The sequence below is a fragment of the Gracilinanus agilis genome, chromosome 2, assembly GCF_016433145.1.
Source record: "Gracilinanus agilis isolate LMUSP501 chromosome 2, AgileGrace, whole genome shotgun sequence".
In the NCBI taxonomy this organism is placed as follows: domain Eukaryota; kingdom Metazoa; phylum Chordata; class Mammalia; order Didelphimorphia; family Didelphidae; genus Gracilinanus; species Gracilinanus agilis.
In genome coordinates this window covers 17884794-17905693 of record NC_058131.1, presented here as the reverse complement: position 1 = coordinate 17905693, position 20900 = coordinate 17884794, and the positions used below count along the sequence as shown (strand labels likewise).

Below are 20900 nucleotides of genomic sequence, written 5' to 3'. Positions count from 1 at the left end.
AAATGTTTGAGGATGGATTTGAACTCAAAAAGATGAGGTTTCCTGACTCCAGGTCTAGTGCTCCATCCACAGCACCACCTAGTTGACTTGTGTCACTGGGTACTCAGAATAGCACAAGAATGAGAAACTTAGATTTGGAGCCAGATGCTTGGGTTCAAATCAAGATTGGGCCTTTCCTACCTTGGGTAAGTCACTGTTTCTCCAGCATTCAATTTCTACTTCTGGAAGAGGAAAGTAGAAGATAAATTTTAAAAGTTCTGTATCTCTAAGTACTAAGCAGACATGGCAGTATAGAGTCAGAATCAGATAGGTACGATAGAAAGAGCATTGACTTTGGAGAATGAAGAGCCAGGTTTCAATCCCGTCACTGACACTTGCCCCTGGGTGAGTCGTAATTTCTATAGGCCTCAGTTTCCTCCTCTGTAAATCAAGGATTGGATTAGATATTCTCTAAGGCCCCTTTTAGCTATAGATTCATATTATTATGACTTGGGTTCAAAATCTACCTTGGACTCATTACTAGCACAGTCCAAAGCCAATTTCTTCACTTATTTTTTTTAAGTCTACGTTTCCTCATGGGTAAAATGGGATAGTGGGGCTAGATGCCAACCAAAGGCTCTTCTAACTCTAGGTAGTTCCATAACCTCTATCTGAGCAGGACTCACTACCCCCTTTTGGGGCCATATCTGCCTATTCTTTCTGACCCTTGTACATATATCCTCTTATATGTACAACATGCAGATTCTGCCTTAAATTCTGGGAGCTTTCTTTAGGTCTTTTCATTTTGCCCCAACAAAAGTGTCAGAAGCCCAAGAGGTAGAGCTTCATGGTTACTTCATCATTCCTCAGAGGGCCCATCTATAAAACAATTGCCCAGAGCATCTATCTCACAAGGATATTGGAAAGAGATACATAATACCATAATAGCTTATACATAATTTGGCAAAACTAAAAAGCTACTGTTCTATTCTTGGAAGTTGAAATTACTTTTAAGTCCTAAAGTGTGTTTTCTTTTGACAGCTGTACAAAAAGCTCAATGTCCATGTGGCCTTGGTGGGGATGGAAATATGGACAAATGGAAATAAGATAAAAATAAACCCCAATGCCAATGTGACCCTGGAGAATTTTTCAAACTGGAGAGGAAATATTCTCCCCAAAATGAAACACCATGATGTTGCACAATTAATTACGTAAGTTATAATGAGCCTATGTATAAATCTGGTTGCTCAAGGTATCTAGGAAAGATGGTTAAAATATTTTGTCCAAGGACATTGTGTTTTTTAATATTTTTTATTTTTATTTTGAGTATTTTCCCATAGTTACATGTTTCATATTCTTTCCCTCTCCCCCAAACCTCCCTAACTCCCCTTAGCCTATGCACAATTCCACTGGGTTTTACATGCATCATTGATTAAGACCTAATTTCATATTATTGATAGTTGGACTAGACTTATCATTTAGTGTCTACATCCCCAATAATATCCCCATCAGCCCATGTGTTCAAGCAGTTGTTTTTCCTCTGTGTTTCTCCTCCCACTTCTTTCTCATAAATCGCTCAACCTTGCTCTTGATTCTTGCATTGCTGCTAGTAGAGAAGTCCATTATGTTCAATTTTACCACAGTGTATCAGTCTCTGTGTAAAATGTTCTCCTGGTTCTGTTCCACATCACTTCCTGGAGGTTGTTCCAGTTCACGTGGAATTCCTCCAGTTCATTATTCCTTTGAGCACAATAGTATTCCATTCCCAACAGATACCACAATTTGTTCAGCCATTCCCCAATCAAAGGACATTCTCTCATTTTCCAATTTTTTGCAACGCAAAGAGCCAGCTATAAATATTTTTATACAAGTCTTTTTCCTTATTGCAAGGAGATTGTGTTTAAGTAGATACAGATAGTTTTTAATGCCTGCACCAGCTTAGTTTAAAAGGAAATGATGCTCAATCAGCTAATTCTTTGGTACCTGGATATTTAGGGGATAACTCGATTAATTTAGTAGTTTCTACTTTTCACAATCATTATGTAGTAACTCTGGACACTTTTATAACTCTAAAGGTTTACAAAGCACTTTACATATGTAGCTATATTTCAAAAGAATCCTATCATGGAAGACTGTTATTATTATTATTCTTTGTACTTCACAAATGAGGAAATAGAGTCTCATAAAAGTCAGATGATTTTCACTAGCTGAACAGTTGTTTTTCTTTCTTTCTTCTTTTCTTTTAAGAAAAATCTCTAATGATTAGAGCTACTCAAAAGTGCAATGGGCTGCCTCTGGAGACAATGGACTTCTCTTTTTTTGTCATTGTTTATTGTCATGCAAAACCCATTTCCATATTGGTCTCTGTTGTAAGTACAAAGCCATACATAACCAAAACCCCCAAATAAAACCAAAGACACACTGATGTGAAAGAGGACCCCAACAGGTCTTTCTCTGGAGGTGGGAAGAGACCATTCCCCATCCTAATTCTTTCAGGATTGTCCTGGATTATTGCACTGCTATGGCTCAAATAGTTAATAAACATAAGAAACATGATTTGAACTCAAATCTCTGTAGGCAATCAATATGAGACGATTCTTGTTTTGTAGATCCTTTAGAAACATAGCCAGTGATGACTTTCAAGTTTCCAAGAGGATGCTGCAATCATAGCTACTATAATGGAAGGTTTTGAGTTTTGCAAAGCACTTTGCAACTATCTCATTTTCTCCTTATAACAATTCTTAGAAGCAGGTTTATTCTTGTTCTCATTGATGGGGCAACTAAGGCAAATAGTATTTAAGCAACTTGCCCAGAGTGTATGAGACTAGGTTTGGGTGTAGATCTTGATTTCAGATCCAGTGCTCATTTCTCTGTGCCAACTTGCTGCCCTATGGTGTACTGTATATGATACATAATAGTTGTAATAAATGAGTGAATTGTTTAATCTTTCTTGATCTCAGATGCTTTATTTGTAGAAGCAGAGGTTTTTTTTTCTCAATGATTTCTATTGTCTTTTCTAGGTTTAAATCTTTGTAGGAAGAGATATCAAATTATTTGGAGGAATAGATATAAAATATCATAATGGGGATCTAAACAGACAGTAAATATACACTTATTAAGCACCTACTATGTGCCAGGCAATGTGCTAAGTGCTTGGGATACAAAAAAGGCAAAAGACAGTCCTTGCCCTTAAGGAGCTCACAGTTGAATGGTGGGAATAATATACAAACATGGACTGTTAGGTGATTCAGTGGATAGAGCACAGAGTTCAAATCTGGTCTCAGACACTAACTGTGTGATCCTGGACAAATCTCTTAACCCTATTTGCCTCAGTTTCCTTATATGCAAAATGAGCTGGAGAAGGAAAGCACACTGGTATCTTTGCCAAGAAAACCCCAAAAGGGGTCTCAAAGAATCAGGCACAACAAAATTAACTGAACAAAAATGTGGAAACAAGCTACATGTGGGTAAATTGGTAATTGTCAACAGAAGGAATGCACCAGAATTCAGAGGAGTCAGAAAAGGGTTCCTGTAGGAGTGAGATTTTAACTGGGACTCGGAGGAAGCCAAGAGATAGAAATGAGGAGGAGGAGGAACATTCTAGGCAAGAACAGCCAATGGAAATGCCTGCAGTTAGAAGACTGACTTTCCCAGCTGAAGAAATGCAAAAAGGACAGTGTTAGTGTCTCACAAAGTGTAAGAGTGGGGTGGAAGGAAGGAGAACGTAAGGTAATAAGACTGGAAGCATGTTGAAGGACAGGCTATGAAAGGCTTCAAATGCCAAACAGGATTTTATATTTGAGCTTAGAGATCACAAGGAACATTTGTGGAGTTGGGACATGTCGGGGTCAGACTGGTGCTTTAGGAAGATCATTTTGACAATTGAGTGAAGGACAGACTGGAGTGAGAAGAGTTCTTATGGCAGAGAAACCAGGCTTCTTCAAGGTTTTTTTATAGTATTCCAGATGGGAGATACTGAGGACCTGAACTAAGATGGTGGCAATGTGAGGGAAAAGAAGGGAACATGTATGAGACATGCTTTGAAGGCAAAATTAATAGGTCCTAGCAACAGATTGGACATGGAGGATGAGAGAGGGTGTTGTTAAGTCATGAATGACACCTAGATTCTATGCCTGGGTGACTGGAAGTACAATGGTATTCTGGACAATAATACAAAAATTAAGAAGAGAGAATCATTTTGTTTTTTTTTAAACCCTTGCCTTCTGCTTTAGAATTGATACTAGGTATTGGTTCAAAGGCAGAAGAGTGGTAAGGGCTAGGCAGTGGGGGGCAAGTGACTTGCCCAGGGTCACACAGCTAGGAAGTGTCTGAGGCCAGATTTGAACCTAGGACCTCCCATCTCCAGGGCTGACCCTCAATCCACTGAGCTACCCAGCTGCCCCCTCTGATTGTTTTCTAGAAAAGAAAGCAATCAGTTCACTCGTGCCTTCTCTCCAGGTCCCTAACTTACTGTGCATTCAGAATACTGAGTGAGGAGGGAGTATTTCAGGGTCTCCTAATAGTCTTAAAAATATTGTCAGTTAAGGTTCAGGCTTTTTTGCTTGGCCTACTACCAAAATACAACAGGACATGAATGAAATGTTTCCTACCTTTACTGTAGATCTGTGGCTCCTTCTGAGTGTTCATTGAGACCAAGAAAGCTCTGGGCTCATGGATGTGTTTATCAAACACACAAGTAAATAATAAGAAGCAAGTTTGAACAGTGTGGAAAGCACTGAGTTAAAGGAAGCTTAGGCTAAAATTCTCCAATAATAATAATGAACATTTATTTGGGAAATGGGAATAACATTACCTCCATAGTGTCGACTTCCTCTGTTCACTTAAGATCCAATGAGGGGGCAGCTGGGTAGCTCAGTGGATTGAGAGTCAGGCCTAGAGACAGGAAGTCCTGGGTTCAAATCTGGCCTCAGACACTTCCCAGCTGTGTGACCCTGGGCAAGTCACTTGACCCCCATTGCCTACCTTACTACTCTTCTGCCTTGGAGCCAATACACAGTATTGACTCTAAGACGGAAGGTGAGGGTCTAAAAAAATTAAAAAAAAAATCCAATGAAATCTACTCATAGCTTTTGGTAAACATTAAGGAGCTACATACATGTGCACTGTTATGAAGGATTCTGAAATTAAGAACATCAAATGCCTTCTAATTAATGAATGCTTTAGCTCTGGAAATGCCATTATTATTGAGACAGCTAGGTGGCACAGTGGATAGAACGATGAAATCAGGCAAGTCATTTAGCTTCTGTCAGCTTCTTTTTCCTCCTCTAGAAAGTGAGGATAATAAAATTACTAACTCACAGGGTGGTTATGAAGTTCAAATGAGAAACTACATACTCAAAGAAAACTTTGTAAATTTAAATTTAAGTTGTAAATATTCAAGTCCTGTGAAAAAAGAGAAAGAAGAGGAAGGAAGAAGGAAGAAGAACAAGAACAAGAGGGAAGATGAGAAGGAGGAGGAGGAGATAGAGGAGGAAGGGGAGAGGGAAAGGGAAAGGGAGAAGAAGAAGCAATGGTACCAGTAGTAGAAGTAACATCCTCTTCTTTCATTAGATAGATAGAGGGTAATACATGGTGTAGAATGTTGCACATATTATTGGATAAAAGCAAATTTCTTGGTTGGTTTTGATTTTTTTTTTTATTTTAAACCCTTGTACTTCGGTGTATTGTCTCATAGGTGGAAGATTGGTAAGGGTGGGCAATGGGGGTCAAGTGACTTGCCCAGGGTCACACAGCTGGGAAGTGGCTGAGGCCGGGTTTGAACCTAGGACCTCCTGTCTCTAGGCCTGACTCTCACTCCACTGAGCTACCCAGCTGCCCTAGGTTTTGATTTTTGATTTGTTTTTTTTAAAGGTTCCCTAAAGTAGGGAAGGTCTATCATAAATGGCTCTGATGTATAAATACAATATTAAATGAAAATGAGATTCTGGGAAGATCTGAAGGGAGAAATTCTTTTTTTTTAAACCTTTACCTTCCATCTTAGAATCAATACTATATATTGGTTCCAAGGAAGAAGAGTGGTAAGGGCTGGGCAATGGGGGTTAAGTGACTTGCCCAGGGTCACACAGCTAGGGAGTATCTAAGGCTAGATTTGAACCCAGGACCTCCGATCTCTGGGCCTGGCTCTCAATCCACTGAGCTACCCAGCTGCCCCTGAGAAATTCTAATTATCTAAACTCTCATTTCCTTGAGGGCAGCAACTTTTTGGCTTTTGTCTCTTTCCTCTCCAGTACCTTGTACATTATGGAGACAAACTAGGCGTCTAATTAAAACCTAGTGAATTGAATTGAACTAAATTAGTAGAAAAGAAAATGGAGATCATTAAGAAGTAAAAAACAGAGAATATGTGTTTCAGGAAAGTGACCTGTCCTAAGAGGGAATCATAGGAGCGAGCAACAAGGAAATCTCTCTTTGATGTTCTCTGGCCTGAGCACTTCTAGCCTAGGCCAACAGTTCATTATTCATGAAGAAGGTAGTGATATACTTACTGAAAATGTGACATTCTCACCAGAATTTTCCCATTTATTTTAGGGGTATAGACCTCACTGGACCTACAGTGGGCTTGGCATATATGTCAACAATGTGCTCTCCATACCGTTCTGTTGGCATCGTACAGGTAGGTTGGGAGATAAACTGAGGTTTCTGCCATTTAGATGTCATCTTCCTCGAGACCAAAAAAGTATATGTAGAGATTATTGAGATGTGTGCATTTGCTTCTCCAATACATAAGAATTAAAGCTACAACAAACAAATCAGAAATCAAGTACTCAGGTTGTGCTCTTAACATATTTCCTGATTTTTTTCTATAACTTTTCCTTGGTTGAAATCTGGTACAATCCTATTCCTGTCTTGTCTTATGTTACCTTTTCCTATTCTCTTTTGTATTGTCTCATCCCATCCTATCTTCGTGTTATTAACCCAACCTATCCTGTCCCCTTCCATTCCAGTCAAGCCCAACCTAGCCATTCTTCCATTATCTCTCATATCTTATTATCTCTTCATTGATTTCTGAATGATCTTACTATTTATTGGCCCCATGAAAGAATGATGTAATAAATATAATAAAAAGGGTTCTAGTTTTGGAAAAATTCACATCCAGCCTCAGATACTTCCTAGCTGAGTACCCTGGGAAAGTCACTTCACTCTGTGGGCCTTAGTTTTCTCATCTGTGAAATGAGCTAGAAAAGAAATGGCAAATCATTCCAGTATCCTTGCTAAAGAAATCTCAAGTGGAGTAAGAAAGAGTCAGGGGCAATTGAAACAGCTGAACAACAGCTAGGTTTGGAGCTCAAGGTCCTCAGATAAAATCCTGGTTCTCCAACTTCTTCTGTGGCATTGGGTAACATTTAAATATTCTTGGGCTTAGTTTCATTGTCTGTAAAATGAAGGAGTTGGAATAGATTACTTTTTAGTCTTGTCTAGCTTGACATCTATGACCTTAATCTCTTACCCTATACTTTCTTTTTTTTTTAACCCTTATCTTCCATCTTAGAATCAGTACTGTGTATTGGTTCCAAGGCAGAAGGGTGGTAAGGGTGGGCAATTGGAGTTTAGTGACTTGCCCAGGATCACATGACTAGGAAGTTTCTGAGGTCAGATTTGAACCCAGCACCTCCTATCTCTGGACCTGGCTCTCAATCCACTGAGCCACCCAGCTGCCCCCTACCCTATACTTTCTTTTAGAGCTATCTACTCATCTAATGTTTGTACTCTAGCTTGAATATCCAGTTAATAATTCAGTTTAATTTGCTAAAGGATGGACCCTCATAATTTTCGGTCCATGAACAATCTACTAGGCACACACCTGCCAGAGAAATTTGCATTAATTAAATGATTCTAAATTTGGGCTTATCTGGTGAGAAAGAAACAGAGGAGGAGAGAGAGGAGAGAGAAAGGACAGAGAGAAGAGGGAAAGGAGAGAGAGTGGGAAGATAGTGGAGGTAGAGAACAGAGACAGGAGAGAGAGAAAGAGTGAGAAACAGACACAGAGATGGAGAGACTCGGGGAAATACAAAAAAGAATCAGTTTCCTCAGGCATCTGAAAATATCTGACATTTCACTTCCACTTGTAATTTATTTCATTTCCAGCCAAAATACTAAATTCCACAATAAGAAAGAACATACTAATAAGTGCCTGGTAACACTTTTTTTGTCTGGTAACAATATTTATTAGAGAAAAAGTCACTTTCCTCTTCTCTCTTGACCACCACTCATTTTCCAAAAACCATCCAATCTCTTCTTTCCCTTCAAAGCCACTCCCTTTCATGTGGGCAAAGGTGAGCAACAAGAGGGACTCCTCTAATTTTCAAAATAAAAACAAGCCTGCTTCTTGCCCTGGCCTATATTCCAATTATTTAAGCCACATCTTAGACTATAATCCCTAAGCAGGATCACAGATTCTGAGCTGTATGGGAGTTTAGAGTTCACCCAGTGGCACCTCCTTATTTTTCAAAGCATGAGAGAAAGACATGAAGAAGAGACTTTCTAAGGAGGCAGGCTGGGAGGAGAAGCCAGCTCCTGTATCATCACACTCCTCAGTCTTTCCTCCGTACCAGGAGAGATGCCATCTGCAGGATCTGAGAAATCCTTGGCAGGGTGGGATACAGTAAATTCATATCTGATCAGTGGAAGGAGAGAGTGGCACTGTACTATAGAGGGATGGAGAAGCAACTGACTTTCCTATCTGCCCTGCCTCTTCATCCTGTAAGCCCCTAGCTCTGCTCTACTATCTACCCATGTAACCTAAAGATCTCTGGCTCTTTCCATCAGACTAGCTATTGCATCGCTAGGATCCCTGGGCTTTTCCACTTGACCTGAAGCGACACTTTCTTTTGTGTATTGTCTCCTCCAGTTCAGTGGGAACTCTTGAGAACAGACACTGACTCCATTGTTCTTATAGCCCCAGATCTTAGCACAATGGAGGTGGTACAGGGGACAGAATGCTGAGTCTGGAGTCAGGAAGATATGAGACACTTATTTGCTGTATGACCCGGGGCAACACAACTGTAAAATGTGAATGATAGCCATTGCTCTTAGCACAGGGGGTTGTTGTAAGGATCAAGTGAGTTACTATTTGTAGAAAGCACTCATCACGGTGCCTGGCACAGAGTAAATAGGTTCTCTCTCTCCTCTTCTCTCTCTCTCTCTTCCTATCTCTTTCTCCATCCCTCTCTCTTTTTCTTTCTCATTCTCTTCCTGTCTCTCTCTCTTCCTTTCTCTTTCTCCCTTCCTCTCTCTCTCTCTCTCTCTCTCTCTCTCTCTCTCTCTCTCTCTCTCTCTCTCTCTNTAGTGGCTGTTTTAATATAAGCAAGTTATTTACTCCTCTGAACCTTGGTTTTCTAACATAAAATGAAGGGATTTGGTATCAGTGGCCTCTGATATCCCTTTCAGTTTTGAACTAATTATTCTACAATCTTGTTTTCGGTTCTTTTGTTTGTTTGTTTGTTTTTGTTAAATCTTTACCTATTGTCTTAGAAACAATACTGTACATTGGTTTTACAGCAGAAGAGCAGTAAAGGTCTAGATGAAGGAGGTGAAATGACTTGCCCAGGGTCATGTAGCTAGGAAGTATCTCTGGCCAGATTTGAACTGAGGAACTCTGAATTCCAGGCCTGGTTCTCTATCTACTGAGGCACCTAACTGCCCCTTTGTTTTAGATTCTTGCAAACTATGTGACTCTGGACAAGTCACTGTCTCTCTGGGTCTCATGGCAGGATTGGATATACACCTATGGGCAACACAATTCCTTACTCTTTTTCTTGTTCTAACAGTTTTTATATACCCAAGGACTTTAGTTCCTGTAGTCGTGAGAGCTTTGAGAAATTCTTGAGAAGAGCATCACCAGACTGCCTGAAGAATATCCCTTTACCTGAAGATATAATATCAACCCCAATCTGTGGGAATCTGATAGTAGAATTAGGAGAAGAATGTGATTGTGGATCCTCAGAGGTACTAAAAATCTCTTTGTGCTACAACCCAGACAATTGTTTTTTCTTTTCTAGAAAACCTTCATCTCCTGTCTTTGAATCTTTATTAAGCATGGATATCATGGAAAGAAAAGCACTAAGGGCTAGGTAATGGGGATTAAGTGACTTGCTCAGGATCACACAGCTGGGAATCATGTCTAGATTCAAACCCAAGACTTCCCATATCTGGACCTGGCTTTCTATCTGCTGAGCCACCTAGCTGCCTGCTCACCCCTCTCCATCTCAGACGTCATTTTTAAAATAAGAACTAGCTCTGTGGGGCAGTAGTTAGAGCACTGGACCTGGAGGCAGGAAGTCCTGAGTTCCAATTTAGCCTCAGACAGTTGGTTGTGGGACACAGAGCCAAGTCTTTGAACCTCTCTTGGCCTCATCTGTAAGACAGAGGTGATAGTAACACTTGCTTCTGAGAGCAGCTGTGATAATATCCGTAAAGCATTTTACAAATCCCAAAACACCATATACTGTTAGCTCTTCATCTCCTCTGTTCACATCATGATCTTTGGAAAATGGACTCATTTTCTGGATTTGATGATGATTCCCTTCCGATTCATTATCATGTTCATGCTGAAAGAAATGGTGAAGGAGAGAGTCTTTCGCAGCCCTTCTCCAATCAGGTTTACACTCTGCCCCAACTCACCACCCTCAAGAGGATCCCAGAGGTTTGGAGAGTCTTTAGTCATGGCCAACACTCAAGGCTCATGATAGTACCGATATTGGCACTCCTCATCATGATCAGTTACACTAATGTTGTTGGCAGGAAAGAAAAACAAGTTTAAATCCCTCTTATCTCCCTCCCATCAGGCAGCCAACCTTGACCCTGACATATGTAAGCAATAGCATATAGTACAGCATATAACATGTGCCAGTGGCATAATAGATGAGGTAGTCCAAAGGAAAGAGTACTAGACTTAGAATCAGGAAGATCTTAGTTAACACTCCAACCCTTACCAGCTATTAGAGCTTTAGAGAAGATGGAGAGAGTTTCCCCTTCTGGGAGTTTCCTGTACATATGGAATCACAAGTTAAGCCCCCACTCTGTTATATGCCGGGATCTATAATGGATTACACTGATGAAGGAGTAATACCAATAATAATTGAAATATAAATGTAATTTTCTATAAAAGCCACAGTTCCTGGTCTCAAGGACCTCAGCACCAAGCAAAGAATGGCTGAGTTAATGGTGTAAAATAATAAGTAAGCTATAAAAATCAATAGGTGAAAACTATGCAAATAAAGGTTCAAAATTGTTCAGATACTTTTGATAGATATAATCAAAAGTATCTTCAATGATAAAGTGAAGTGAAGCTCATGAATGAACTTCTCTTCATGGCCAGGATCAAGGATGCTAAAGAGACTCATAATGAAAAATAAATTATTTATTGAAATATATAAAGATAAAAAGGATTTCTAGCTCTAAGGGATTCTAACTCCACCCAAATAAAACTTCCTGGTTCTGCAAGGAATCACTTTTCCTGTATTTCACAGGCTACACTAATCCTTCCTGGTCTAACACAAATTTATACTATTCTAAATAAAACTACCACTGTTATCCTTATAATTCTTAACTTCTCCTCTAAGTTATAAAAATAACAAAGGCAAGCTGTTTGAGTTTCAACAAGAATCAAATTAGGAGTCTGAGCCTTAGCAGACTCAGAGTCCAAACCAAAGACTTTCTTTGGTTTTCTCAGAATTAAATCAATCTATAAAAACTGCAATTGATAGTCAATAGTGTTTCCCAAGTTAGAAAAAGAAAACACTAAGCTCTTTCAAGTATTTCCCTCAGACGGAGAGAGAGGCAAAGATGTTACCTCCTCCAGCCCGGAGAGAAAGAGAGAGTCCCCGAGTGTGACTGCCAACTTCCAGAGACCAACTGCCAACTGCCACACCCAAAGAGTAACTGTCACAGAAAACCTGTTATAACTGTAAACATTTAAATTGACACACTGTCTCAGTTCTGCTTAAAACTCTAATTCCTTCTCAAGCCAGCTTCTTCACTTGTTATAATCTCTATGCTAATAAAACAATACTTGTTTTCTAATATCATCCTTATAATGGATTGTGTTGAGGTGATTAAAGGCAATCCAATCTTAGTAATACTTTCCCTTGATATTTTTTGAAGGAATGTACCAATGTTTGCTGTGATGCTGTGACATGCAAAATCAAACCAAATTTTAAGTGTGCATTTGGAGAATGCTGTGAAAAATGCCAGGTAAGATTCAGATCTATATTCCATATTAATGAAAATAATAAAGACAATGTGCTAGTGATGATGATAACTGTGGCCATATAACAACAATAGTACAAGCATATTAAAAATTCTAGATTCCTTTAACTAATCACTGAAAACAAAAGACAGTGAGTTAAGATGACAAAAAAGTGTTAATGGCACACAGAACAAAATAAACAATAGAACATTGATTAAAAAAAAAAACAACTTCACAAAGACATGGAGGATGGACTCTGAAATGGGAGGATCAGGAATGATTATCTCAATTTCACATTAATTAGAGAAATAGAAACTAAAAGCACCCTGAGGTACTATCTCACTTTTTAGATTGGCTAAAATGATAAAAGGGAAAAATGACAAATGCTGATCTGGAAAAAAAAAGGGACACTAAAACCCTGTTGATGGAACTGTGAACTGATCCAACCATTTTAGACAACAACCTAGAATTATGCTCAGAGTTACAAATCTGTGTGTACCATTTGGACCAGCAATAAAATAATACAGTTTGATTTATTTCCAAAGAAATCAGGGAAAAAGGAAAATAATCTATAATTTCTAAAATATTTATAATAGCTTTCTTTGTGGTAGCAGGGAAATGGAAACTGAAGGGATGCCCATCAATTGGGGAATGGCTAAACAAGTTGTTGCATATGATTGTGATGAAATACTACTGCACTGTGAAAAATGATGAACAGGTTAATTAAAAAACAAAACAAAACATGAAAGACTTTCATGAAATTATGAAATATGAAATGAGCATAACCAAGAGAACAATATATGCAGTAACAAAAATATTGTTTGAAAACTGTCTTATATATGTTTACTGCCAGAAAAAGAGGTGATAAATGTGAATAAGCAAGACAGTTTTATATATACATATTTTTTTCCTTTCAAATGATACTTTCTCTATTTGAGGAAAGGAAGGAGGGAGGGAGTTACCTGGAAATTTTAACATAAACAAATAAATATGAAATTATAATTAAATTTAAATAAAATTAAAAAAAAGATAAATCATGTAACCTCTCTCAGATGTCATTTCTTTGTAAAATGAAAGACTTTTAGAGTTCCAGGGGACCATGGAGATCATCAGGCCCAGTCTCCTAATTTTGCATTTGGAGAAACTTGAGGTAAAATAACTTTCGCAAGGTCATACAAGTAGTCTCATTCCACCCCAGTTTCATGATCTGTAAAATGAGGAAGTTGAACTTTATGGCCTCTTAAGATATCTTCTAGTTCTAAAGGGTGAGACTCTCAATTATAATCCCTTAGAAAAATGGGACAAAGGGAAGAGTATGGGATGGAAAGTATGGGGGCTGTAATCATTGCCTTTGGATAAACAAATGGAACAAAGTAATAACAAATGGGCAAAATATTTTTCTTTCCTTTTTTGAAGACAAGGTTCATATGATCATATATTTAAAATTAGAAGGGACCACGGTGGGCATTAAGTTCATTCTCTTCACTTTGCAGATAAGGAAAGAGGGGCCTGGAAAACTGTAATGACTTACAAAGTCATACAAGTCAAAAGAGACAGAACCAGAATTTGAATCCAGGTGTTCTGTCTCCAGACTCAGCATTCTTTGACCATTCCTCATGCTAACTATTGCCTGGGATGGGGATAGGAAATAGAAACAACTTCTTGTTATTCTTTCATTTTCTATTCTTTTAGATTAAAAAGGCTGGTACGCTGTGTAGGCCAGTGAAAGATGAATGTGACCTTCCAGAAATGTGTGATGGCAAGTCTGGGAGCTGTCCTGAGGACAGATTCCGAGTCAATGGATTTCCCTGCAAAAATGGTCAAGGTTACTGTCTGATTGGGAAGTGCCCAACACTGCAGGACCAGTGTGTTAGTCTTTGGGGAAAAGGTAAGAGTTGAAGAGACAGATTGGAAAACAAATAGTCTTAACTCGTGTGTCCTTAGTCATGTCATCAATCTGGGTCTCAGTTTTTCCCTCTGTGAAATGAAAATATTAGATATGCTGATATCTAACATCTCTGCTAGCTCTAGATCTATGATGCTATGGATGGGAATGGAACCCTGGCCATCCTGATTCCTAGTTCAATGTTTTATCTTCTATCCAACTACTTCATTTAAATATGGAGAGATAGAGATGGTGTATCTGCATTTGTGTACATGTATATATAAATCATATTGTGGTCTGGAGGTTGAGGTGATAATTACCAAGGTGATGCCTAGATAGAAGAAGTTGGAAGGGGGATCATAGAAGGACCAATGTGGTAGTAAGGGAACCTGAGCTCCAGGCTCACCTCCATTATTTCTTAAATGTCTCATATTGGGGTAAGCCATTGCATTGCTGAGATGCTTAGCTCCATCAGGTATTTGATGTGTATTGGAACCAAAGAAGGATATCATTCCCTTCAGCTGCCAACTGCAGTTTCTAAGTCCTCTTATAATCTTTATCCATTTCAACTGCAAGCTAACTGAAGCATGTGACTGAGGTCAGAGATGATTAAAAATACTAACTGTTCAACCAACTGAACAAGAGCCGAATCAACTGTCTTGGGATTGATGCTGAAGAAGTGTCTTTCAAGAACACCTTATGTTGTTGTAGTGAAAAGGTAGTGAGCCACAGTGGATATCTAGGGCCAGAGCTGAATTATCATTTGGCTTCCTATTTGGTAATTCAGGGAGATTTAGGTTTTTAACCTTGTAAACTCTTTGAAAGTTAAGCTTATTTTTTCTTTTTTTGTTTGTATAGATTCAGCACCTATCACAAAATACATGACATACTGAGAAGTAGCTAGGTGAAGGGGTAGAAAGAATATTATATCTGGAATCCACAAAATCTGAATTCAAAGCCTGTTTCAGATGCTAAGTAGCAAGCTGTAAGATCCTAAGCAAGTCACTTAAAAACTCTGTGCCTCAGTTTCCTCATCTAAAACTGGAAATAATATATATTAAATGATAATGAAATTCCTCTCTATTGGGAATGCATTATTAGCCCTGGGCACCATTGTCCTTAGAGAGTTCTGAGGCTACTTGCCTTCTTTGTATATACTCTAAGAACACTACTACCATCAACAATGTGAAACTCAAATCTTTGGGCTTTTCAAAAGGTGATCAACAATGAATCGGCATATTTGTTAGTATGTGCCAGGCCCTGTGCCAAGTACTAGGATACTAATAAATGAAAAATAAAACCCCAAATCTCCTGGCTCATGTTCTAATGAAGGAAATAAGATAGAAAAATCCTCAGATTGGCATTTTTTTCTTCCAGTCAAAGTAGGGATGTGGAGAGGGAATTGATTCCTCTCAACTCATAATATCCTCTGGTTACAGACACAAGGACCTCACTTCTGAAACTTGTCTAACTCTTGAATGTTCCTATGCACTCAAGGTCAAGAAACATATTTAGAAGGCAGCTAGGTAGTCCAGTGGATTGAAAACCTGACCTAGAGAGAGGAGATCCAGGATTCAAATTTGTCCTCAGACACTTCCTAGTTGTGTGACTCTGGGCAAGTCACTTAACTTCAACTACCTAGTCCTTACTGATCTTATGCCTTGGAATCAATATGCAGTTCTGATTCTAAGACAGAAGGCAAGGGTTAAAAAAATTGTGTATATATATATATATATATATATATATATATATATATGTGTGTGTGTGTGTGTGTGTATAAAACTAATATATATTATTTATACATCTATATATAACTAATATATTATTTATATATATACATATATTATTTATTTATATTTTTAGTTATATATATGTATATATGTATATATGCATATATATATATATATATTTGATTGATGATTCCTGTAAGCTCTGATAAGTTTCCTGAATAGTGTGATATACCTTAATCCCGTGGTTAGCACACTTCATTCCTCTCAAAATGAGGAAGGATTTGCTAATATTTTTAGATGATCAATCAATTCCATAAATCAAGCAAAGATGTGTTAAAGATGTGATAAAGGGGTCAGGGCTCTAGGACTCTGTTTTTCACATTAATTGGGGTGATATGTGTAAGACACGTGTGTGCATGTAAACAATTTCTCTCCAAACTTGTCTCCTGATGCCGGGTGATGCCAGGGGCTCAAGCTGCTGAAAAGTCATGCTTCAACGTAAACAATGGTGGTTCAACTTATGGCTATTGTCGAAAGGTGGATGACACATACATTCCCTGTAAAGCAGGGTAAGGACCTTAACTTTTTCTCTCTGTGGGTTTGAAGGACAAAGGCATGATTGCATGGCTAGCCACTAAGTCTGATTGGGCCTCTATGGGGAGATTGTGAACTTGGAAGTCAATCGTACAAGTTGCCTATGGAGAGGAGGCAAGTGGAGAACAAGGTTAGACAGCAACGGTTACCCCTAACCCAGTCCTATGTCTTCCATTCTCTACCCATTTCCCATATATTAACTTAAATGAACCAAATTCCAAACCTGCTTCTGCTGACATTTACATACATCACTTTAAACAAGTTACTTAAGCTCTCCTGGCCACCATTTTCTCCTGCATATTTACATTTGAAGCAATAAGAACAAGGGAGCTAGGAAAGATCTCTTGCAAAAGGTGAAAACGGAGCTGAGTCTTGAAGGAAGGTAGGGATTCGAAGAGTCAGAGCTGAAGAAGGAGAATCTTTGCTGGCCTGGGGGGACAGCCTAGGCAAAGGCAAAAAGAGTAGAGACAGAGTGTCATGTGCGAGAACAGCACTTAGATAAGTATGGTTTGAGCCAAAGAGTATATGGATAGAAGTTGGGTATGAGAAGATTGGAAAGATAAGAAAGGGATTGGTTGGGAGCACTTTAAATGTCAGACAAGAGACTTCTATTTCATCCTGCCAGTAATGGGGAATTGAGAAGAGGGCTTATGTGATCAGATATGCTCTCTGAGGGAATGCCTTTGTCAGCTGAGTAGAGGATGGAATGGTCTCCAGAGATAGTTGAAGCAGAAAAAATAATTAGGAGACCATTGTAATAGCAGAGGTGAGAAATGATGAGAGTGAACTTAGGATATATTTGTATGACTAAAGAGAAGTTATATACCAGATATTTTGTGGCAAAAGGAACCAGATGGAGCTACTGATTGGCTAGAGGGAGTGAATGAGAAGAAGGCAATGGAGATGTCACCAAGATTGTGACCATCAAATCAGTTAATATTTATAAAGCACCTTCTCTATGCCAGATGCTATACTTAGCTTCGGGAATTCAAAAAGAAGCAAAGGACAGTCCTTGCCCTCAAAGAACTGGTGCTCCCTTGGATAGTAATAGAGAAATTCAGAAAATGATTGAGTTTGGAGAGAAAAGATGTGTTCAGTTCTGGATGTGTTGAGTTTAGAACTTGTCCTAGTTGATGACACAGATATCAGCTCAAAGAAAATTTACCCTCATATATATTCCCTACAGTAACTGTATAATATACTAGCCTTCCTGAGGAGGGAGGGAGTTTCCAGCTCATGTCTGAGATGTTGAAAAGGGATGCTTGATTCGAATGCAGTGCCTGAGGTCCATGATCCACATTCAGAGACCTTGATCTAGTGATTCCATATCCTTGAAAGAAAAGGAAATCACTTTTCCCCCGGTAATAAAAATGAAGTAGAATATTTTAATGTGAAATCTTGATAGATATCTATTCACAGAAATTGGAGTTAGAGGGAGAATGGAATTGAATTAGAACTTGTAGCAGTAAACCACCAAGAATTATTAGTCATGTATGTATGTCCTTTAGCACCCATGGCTCACTGAGAGGAGAGCCAGAGAACATACAGTTCCATCTCCATGAGAAATGCTACCCATTCATTCATTCATTCAATATGAATTTATATTAAGATATTATTTATCTTAATTTATAGTAAGATATTAAGGATATAAAGGCAAAATAAAGAATAATCCCGTGCCTAAAGGAGCTTGCGTTCTCCTGCCTATTCAACTGGGGTCGAACTTCTTTAGACCAATAGAGTCAAACTCAAGTAAACTAGAATGAAGCTGAACTATTCATAAGGATCCCTGTAGGCTGAATATTGATTCTGAAAAGCACAAATTGTCACTATCTCTATATTATATTTTTATTGATTTTATTAAGTAGTTCTCAGTTACAATCTAGTTGACCACAGTGGGGATTATTGCAGGTAGCAGAGCAAGTGTGATTAATACCTCTGCTTTAGATAATTGCCACACAATCCTATTGTTAAAACTGTCTTTTTTCGATTATCTCCAGGAGTTCCATGTGTGGCAAATTATATTGCTATGGCGGATCAGATGTTTTGCCCTGGAAGGGAAAGATTATGTCTTTCCTGACCTGCAAAACGTTCTCATCAGAAGACAACAACCAAGAAATTTCCATGGTGGCTAATGGAACCAAATGTGGAAACAACAGTGTATGCTGGCATTTGTGATCTTTGCTCCAAGGAATCTTTTATTCTTAGTTTATATCCATAAAAAAGAATGGCTCATTCAAAAGGGATGATGTTAACGTACATGTAAATGCATGGGATGGGGTGCAAAATCTGTGACTCAAATGATGAACTTAGTAATGGTGGACTAAACAATACCAGGAAAGTTAGGAAGTTTGGCGTCGCGGATAGAGTCTTGGTCCTGAAAACCTGGCTTCAAGGTCTGCCTATTGTATACTATCTGGATGACCCCAGGTAGATCACTTCATCTCTGATTGCTCCAGCCTAGACAACTTTGAAAGCTAGTCTTAGGGAACATGTTTACCTGCATGCTTCCTTTTCCTGGAGGCCCCTATACCACTTAACTACCAGGTCTATTCTCTATTGCCTTCTTTCCCTAGGTTGGGCCAAGAAGGCTTCCTATATTTAGCCTCTCTAAAGTTTCCTGTGTAATGATTCCCTAGGGTAATAGGAGTCAAGGGCTAGATAAAAAGGGAGTGAAGCTACCTGTGTCAGAATTCTGGTATTTCTATCTCCTAGTTATGGGACCTTGGCCAAGTCATTTTTCTTTTCTTGGCCTCAGTTCCTTCATTTTTATGTATTTTTTAATATATGAGATTATTAATATTAATATATGATATGATATTATATATGATGTAATATAATAATATTAATAAAATATTAATATAGTTTAATCTATGAGAGATGAACTAGATGATTACTAAAGTCCCTTTTCCTTTGCAAGTCTAGGAATCGAAATCTGGCTCCTCTGCTGGGATAGAACCAGCATGGTATGATGGGTAGAATTCGGGATTTGAAGCAAGGATCTAACACTCATATTCCACCTCAGACATTTGAAAAAGTTCTATGGCCCTAAGAGAGTCAATTAAATAATGTCATCATTTCCTTACCTCTACTATTAGGCAGCTGGACTAAGTGTGCTCTAAAAGCACTTCCAGCTACAATTCAGAGGCCTGTTATTTTTATCCTCATTCTATATATGAGGAAACTGAGGCAAAGAGAAGTTAACCGACTTGTCCTGAATCACTTTTATAGCTTGGAAATCTCCAAAGTCCTATTTGAAGTCATGTCTTCCTGACTCTGGGTCCATTAAAGAACATCCATTTGATTGGCTTGGTTTGGTATATCACACCTAGTTCTCAAAGGTATTGTGAGAAGCAACTCCATATTTTAAATGCCTACTATGTACAAGGCACTGTTGGAGAAACTGTAAATGCAAATCAGCCTGTGCTCAGGAAACTTGCATTATTGTTTTTTTGGAGGGGAGGGGATTGGGGATGAGTGTTACAACATATTTTTAAAAATGAGAAGATGAACATGTCAACATGATAACATGAGGAGGGAGAGGCTAAAATATGTGTCATTGACCTCATACTGAAGATTTGGATTCTTTTAACAAACAGTCGCTCCAGGGATGTTGTAAAAGAGCATACAGAGCTGAAATCAGGGGAAGATTCATTGTCCTAATTCTGGTTATTTTTTTTCCTCCTCCTTCAGGTATGCATTAATGGAGAGTGTAAAGACATTGAGAGTGCCTACAAGTCAACAAATTGTTCCTTAAAATGCAAAGGACATGCGGTAAGATCAAATTATTGCTTCCTAAATGTCTCAAGCTGTTTGATATGGACTTGAAAATGGAGTAAACATTTATTTAGCGCTTACTGCCTGCGATCACTGAGTAAGCCCAGAAGGAAATATGCAATCTAGAAAAGAGATGCTCCTTGCCTTCAGAGAGCTTATATTTTACAAAGAGACAGGAGAGTGGCAGGACTTGTAACTGAAATAGAGAAAATCCCATTATGATTAAGATTCCATCAAGATTAGAGAAAGGCAAAATATAGCTTTACATGGGCCACTAAGAAGATAATTGATGATGAAAGAATGCAGGAACACTTCCTGAAGGAAGATGGAACTAGAGTTTGACCCTAAAAGACAGGTAGAAATTGAAGAGGTAAAAAGAACGGGAGTGGGGATTTCATGCAAAAGGTTCAGGACTAGGAGAATTTGTTTTTTTGTTTGTTTTTAAACCCTTAACTTTGGTGTATTGTCTTTTAGGTGGAAGAGTGGTAAGGGTGGGCAATGAAGGTCAAGTGACTTGCCCAGGGTCACACAGCTGGGAAGTGTCTGAGGCTGGCTTTGAACCTAGGACCTCCCGTATCTAAACCTGACTCTCAATCCACTGAGCTACCCAGCTGCCCCCGACTAGGAGAATTTGGGAGAAATACAGGGAGAAGGAATGATCCTGTTTGGTTGGGTGACAGAGGGTGTTTGTTATTTTTAACTACATTGGGAGAAAAGAAAGGATCATTGG

At 38.7% G+C, this 20900-nt stretch overlaps 1 protein-coding gene across 1 annotated transcript in view; it reads left to right on the top strand.

Annotated features, from left to right (window-relative positions):
- Positions 1 to 20900, top strand: part of ADAM28 (ADAM metallopeptidase domain 28) — a 140763-nt gene that overhangs the window by 100083 nt on the left and 19780 nt on the right. The window contains exons 9-17 of the mRNA XM_044659258.1: positions 1021 to 1190; positions 6529 to 6613; positions 8553 to 8602; positions 9768 to 9945; positions 12103 to 12192; positions 13880 to 14075; positions 16269 to 16371; positions 18394 to 18553; positions 20087 to 20167. Coding sequence (XP_044515193.1) covers positions 1021 to 1190; positions 6529 to 6613; positions 8553 to 8602; positions 9768 to 9945; positions 12103 to 12192; positions 13880 to 14075; positions 16269 to 16371; positions 18394 to 18553; positions 20087 to 20167 — 1113 coding nt within the window. The remainder of the gene's footprint in view (positions 1 to 1020; positions 1191 to 6528; positions 6614 to 8552; positions 8603 to 9767; positions 9946 to 12102; positions 12193 to 13879; positions 14076 to 16268; positions 16372 to 18393; positions 18554 to 20086; positions 20168 to 20900) is intronic.